Source organism: Pygoscelis adeliae, unplaced genomic scaffold (genome assembly GCF_000699105.1).
Source record: "Pygoscelis adeliae isolate BGI_AS28 unplaced genomic scaffold, ASM69910v1 Scaffold314, whole genome shotgun sequence".
Lineage (NCBI taxonomy): Eukaryota > Metazoa > Chordata > Aves > Sphenisciformes > Spheniscidae > Pygoscelis > Pygoscelis adeliae.
The window spans coordinates 2183115-2188212 of NW_008824668.1; the positions used below are offsets into that span (position 1 = coordinate 2183115).

At 59.3% G+C, this 5098-nt stretch overlaps 1 protein-coding gene across 2 annotated transcripts in view; it reads left to right on the plus strand.

The window, feature by feature from the left end:
• The first annotated feature begins 3015 nt into the window (after positions 1-3015).
• NIN (ninein (GSK3B interacting protein)) overlaps positions 3016-5098 on the plus strand; it is a 55812-nt gene continuing 53729 nt past the window's right edge. For both annotated transcript variants that reach the window (XM_009322928.1, XM_009322929.1), the window contains exon 1: positions 3016-3198. In XM_009322928.1, coding sequence (XP_009321203.1) covers positions 3016-3198 — 183 coding nt within the window. The remainder of the gene's footprint in view (positions 3199-5098) is intronic.

A 5098-nucleotide genomic window follows, 5' to 3' on the forward strand; every position in this document is an offset into this window, starting at 1 on the left:
CTGCCGGCAGCTCGCCGTTGTTGACTGACTGACTGCAGGTAGGCGAAGAGCGCTGTCCTTTATTTATTTCTGATGCTTTTTATGCTGGCAAGCATGAAATCGCCTCCCCAGGCTGCGCAGGGGTGGCTGGGTCGTGCCAAGCTGGTGCAGAGCCCAGTGAGCTCTAACCAGCCCTCGCCGTGGGGACATGCAAGGCTGCCGGGGCCACCGTGCCCTCACCAAAAACTCACCTGGGCTGCAGGGCAGGTCTGGCCCCAGGCAGGGACCATGTACCCGATGCTCTTCTCCTTTGGGGATCGTATTTTTCCTGCTGGTTTTATGGGCTCCCCAGTGCCTCCTCCCTCAGCCCATGCAGACTCATCCGGGGTAAGTTTTTGGGGCTGCCTGCTGGTACGGCACTGAGAGAGGGTGACCCCAATGCCCTGGCAGCACGGGTGCTCGGGGACACGCTGGGAGGTGGCATTTAGCTCTCTGCGCTCTCTAACTGGGGAAACTGGTTCTGGTGGTGTGGAAGTAGGGTCGGGTGCTGGAGAGGTCTCTGGGGGGCAGGAGGTGGCTGACCCTGAAGAGAAGAGGCTCAAAAACGCCTGGGAAGCTCTGTGGGTCGGAGTCACCTTTGCTGCAGGCTCGGCTGTGAGTTTTGGGGCTGCCGGGGCGTGCGGCCGGGGCGTGCAGGGCTCTCCTGCTGCTGGTACCTGGCAGCAGCTGCTGTCAAGCCCCGTGTGTGCTGAACTGTGGGTGCAGGTGGGAAACGGGGTCGCCAGCGTGAGAACTGGGGAACTAGTTTGCGGCTTTCCTTCTGCTTGCAGGCACCTGAGTTTCTTTGGGTGCTGACTCCTCCTCTGTGCCCTGGGTTGAATGCAATGCGTCTGCACCCTCGCTCCTCCCTGCAGCGCTTGGGTGCTTTGCTAAAGCAGCTCAAGAGGCATCTGAGGGGGCGGAAAAAAACAGGGGTCACCGAGAGTGTGAGGCTCAGGTAGAGCGATGTGGGGATGGGGAGGGATTGTGTCCGCTCTCTCTCGAGGTCTGGCGATTCTGCTGTCCTTGCCCATGTCAACGCAGGAGGAAGGACAGCCGGGCTGGGCTATTTCTGTCCCGTGGACCCTGCGTGCCGCTTGGCACCAGCCCTGCATCCCTCAACAGGCGCGGGAGCCCGGTACTGCTCTGCATTGGCATCCGCTCCTGTGGCCAGCGAAATCAAGGACACGGCTGCTGCAGTGTCTGCCCCAGAGATTTCCCAGTTATCCAGCCGCATTGGTGGGACAGGCTTTTCTGATTGCCCCTCTGCCGTGGGGCGCTTGTGCGAGCTCATGTGGTGGCTCACGATGCTCTTGAAGATCAGCGTGTTCCGCGAGGCTGCGGTGGTGGGCAGGGGGGTGTAATCAGGCTGCACCTTGCAGTCGGAGCAGCTCTGCTTGTTCTGGGATGTCCACGAGCGCTGCCAGTGACACAGGCAGCTGCAGGAACCCTGCGATGCCAAGAGGGAGGAGGGGAGGTGGCTGCTCCGTAGCAGAGCTGGACAGTGAGGGGGTTTGGATAGGACCCCCTCCCCCCTCTTTGGGAAATCTGGCTGAGACAACCTGCAGCGGCGTGGGCAAAAGTCACACGGAGACCTGGCTGGCGCTGGGTGATGGTCTGAGGCTGGCCGAGCGTACTGGGGTTGTGTCCTTGGGGCGCTGGGTCCCTGCAATGCCCATTGCCGCTTGATGTGCCCTGGCGATGATGGCTGCGGTGCCTATTGTGCCGGCCAGGGTGGTGGCACGTCCCCCGCGGTGGCCGTGCGCACTGGAGGCTGTGTTGTGGCACTGGGTTACGCTGCCGCTGCCCCGAGGCGGCGGGGAGCCCCGCAGCCAGGCTGGGTAAACAGATGCCAGCCGAATCCTTCATTTCGAACAGGAAATTTCCCTCCCTGCTCCCCTGCCAAAACAGTTCCCGGGGCTGCGATGCTCTGGTTAGCAATGCGATGAGAGAGATGAAAAATTCTTGACTTGGAGGGGAGGACGAAGCCCCTGGGCGAGTGGTAGGGAAACCACCTGGGCTTTGTTTGCTGGTGCAGGAGACCAGATACATTTCAGCTGTCTCCATGCTGGGGTCAGCTCTGCTCCAGGGCTGGGTTTGCTGCCAGCCTCGCAGTGTCCCCTGTCAAACACTTCTCTGCCTTCAGACAGGGTTTGACCTGAAGTACCTAAAGGAGAGCAGGGCAGTGAGTGCCGTGGGACTGGGCGGTGACCCGGTGGGGACGCGTCCTCCGCAGGCACGGGGCACCGTGCGGCTTTGTGCCAGGGTTGTGGAGGAACGCAGAGATGCTGCGTGCTGGCATCAACAGGGCTGATGGCACCCTGGGTCTCCCTGCACCCAGGCCAGCATAAAAAGGAGCATGTTTGGCGCAGGGACGCGTTTTGTGTTCGTGGAGGAGGGTGTATACGGTGGCTGGCTGGCCTGAAGTGTTCGGGGTGGGGGGGAGAGGCAGTGGTTGGGATCTCCTGCCTTCCCCTCTGCAGAGCAGAGCCCCGTGCTTTGTTCCCTGCCACTGGTGAGCTGTTGCTGCTGGGATCGTTGTTTATCTTCCCACTAAGGCAGGCAAAGCATCACCTGCAACACCTGGGAACCAGGGGAGCTCAAGGGAACAATTTTCCCCTGCAGCACCTCAGCTGCTTCAGCCGAGCCACATGAGCTGCTCGTGGAGCCAGAGCGAGGTGGCACGTAGGGACGTGCAACCCAGGGCTGCCCCAGCCACCCGGGCTGTCCCCACTCCGAGGGTTTGGCTCTGCAGGCTTTTTTCCCTTGGTCTTTCTGCTGTGTGACTTCTGGCTTCACCCAGCGGTATGCGGGAGGCTGGAGGGGTGGTAGAGCACCAGGTTCACTTAATGTGAACAAAAACTGCAGCAAACAGCCTCGTGGGCTGCCCCTGTACCAGCCCTTGGGGTTTTCACCTTTGCATGCTGTGCTGCAGGCGCTGTGGTCAATGCTCACTGGCCCCATCTCTCCCCGCAGGTGAGCGTGGCAGGCTATGGGATGGATGAAGCTGAGCAGGACCAGTATGAAGCTCGCCTCAAGGAGCTCTTCGACAGCTTTGACAGCACGGGCACGGGGTCCCTGGGGCAGGAAGAGCTCACTGACCTCTGCCACATGCTGCACCTGGAGGAGGTGGCCCCGGCGCTGCAGCAGACCCTCCTCCAAGGCAACCTCCTAGGCAGGGTAAGGCTGGGGTGATGGGGGGTCTGGGTCCAGGGCTTGGGAGCAAGGCAGTGCCGGGCAGCTGCTCCCGTGCATGTGGGAGGGTGATGAAAAAGGCTGAATGTCTGTAATTTGTGAATATCCAACGTCTCTGAGGCTCTGGGGCTGCAGGACTTGCGGTGTCTGTTGTTCTGTTGAGCAGAGTGGGTGCAGAGCGGCCTCCAAGAGGGGGATTAGTGATAATGGGGAAGGAGACTGCCTGCTGGTGTGTCTTCCCTGGCTGGAGGCAGTCTGAAACTCTCAGAAACCACCACTTTACGCTTAGCCTCGTGTGCTGGCATTGCACTGATGCGGGGTGTGTTTTCCCAGTGTCCAAGGCCGGACTGAGTGCCAGGTCCCTGATGCCCTTGCACCAGGGCTCGGCCGAGCGCGCTTCGGCTCACACAAGCACACGTGCCCCCCCCCCCGCACCAGTTAGTGCTGCTTCTGGTCTGGGTCATCTCCCCGAACCAGCTCACCAGGTGCTTGCACAAACTCTGTGGTGCTTGGGGTACATGGAGACCTAAAGCCAGGGCTTGAGCCTGTGGTTTACGTTGACTTAAGCTGTAGTTAAACTGGTGGGGCCGCGTGCAGTCATGCACGTTTCTCTGAAGTGGAGAATATTGTCCAACCCCAGCAGCTGCCGCTCATGGCTGAGCTGCCTTTGTCCATGTTACCTGATGTTGGTGTCTACAGGCAGCTGCGGTTATCTATCCCAGACCCACCTGGGGTAGGTTTTTGGGGACAAATGTCTCCTTCCTTCTGCAGGGCTGCAGCGTCCCGCCAGCCTGTAGCGGGGAGCTGCGGCTGGTGAGCACACCGTGCTTTCCAAAGCGATTTTTCAGTTGTGCTTGTACCTTTATAGAGTTAAATGCCAGGGTGTTGAGCACAAGCTGCTCGCCCTTGGGGACCTTCATGTTCAGCGTGGATGTCCTTGTGCTCCTGCGCTACCTCCTTCCCAGCATGCTGTGCTCGGAGTGCATCGGATGCTTCCTTCAAAATCACCCTGAAATCCCATCACTGCTCATTAAAATCAGAAAACACAAAACAGGGCAGGCGGGGCTCTCGATACACATGAGCTAAGCAGCCGTCCCGACTCCAATTTCCGATCAAACTGCAGTTTTCATGTAACAAAATAATTCCTTTAACAAACAAAACCTCCTCTTCCTCACCTGCCCTGGGGCCATAGCTCTTCCGCTGACAGCGAGCGGTGCTGGAGCGGGAGCATGGATGGATCCAGACGGAGGTTTCTGACCTTTGGAGCTGCAGCGTGGCATTTGGTTGAGCACTGGAGACTCCGTGCTCCTTAGCCGTCTTGAGCTTCTGCCGCTCGGATGCTGTTATCCGGCTTTGCCGCTCGCAGGATGGTGGGATAGAGGGAAAGGAAGGGAGGTACTAAAGATGTGGTTGTCAGAGCTGGTCAGGACTAGAGCAACAGCGCTCATCTCTGTGACCTGCTCAGAGTGGGTGAAAAGCGAAGTTAAATGCGGTAAACGCTCAGCCCAACGGCACCAAAAAGCCCCTGCTAAAGCATCCCAAGTGCTGGGTCACGCTCGCCCTGTTCCAGCCAGGAGCTCCATCCCGAGGCGCGAGGCATCCTGAGGAGCGTTTTTATTTCATTCTGCCCCTTTGTCTTTGGGGACGGTTCTCACTTACAACCTGCAACTCGAATGTCAGAATAATCTTTGTCTCCAGCGTTTGCTCATATCTCCCCGGCATCCGTGCTCGTTAGCAGCAGCAATGGTCCATGGCTAAGTGTGAGCCTGATTTAATAGCTGTCGAATCCTCTGGGTTTCCTAGGGAGCTCGTGGGGAGAATAGCAGCAAACACGTTGCTCCCCGAGCGCAGGCTCCTTGCACCTGCCCCGCCGGCTCCTTGCTGC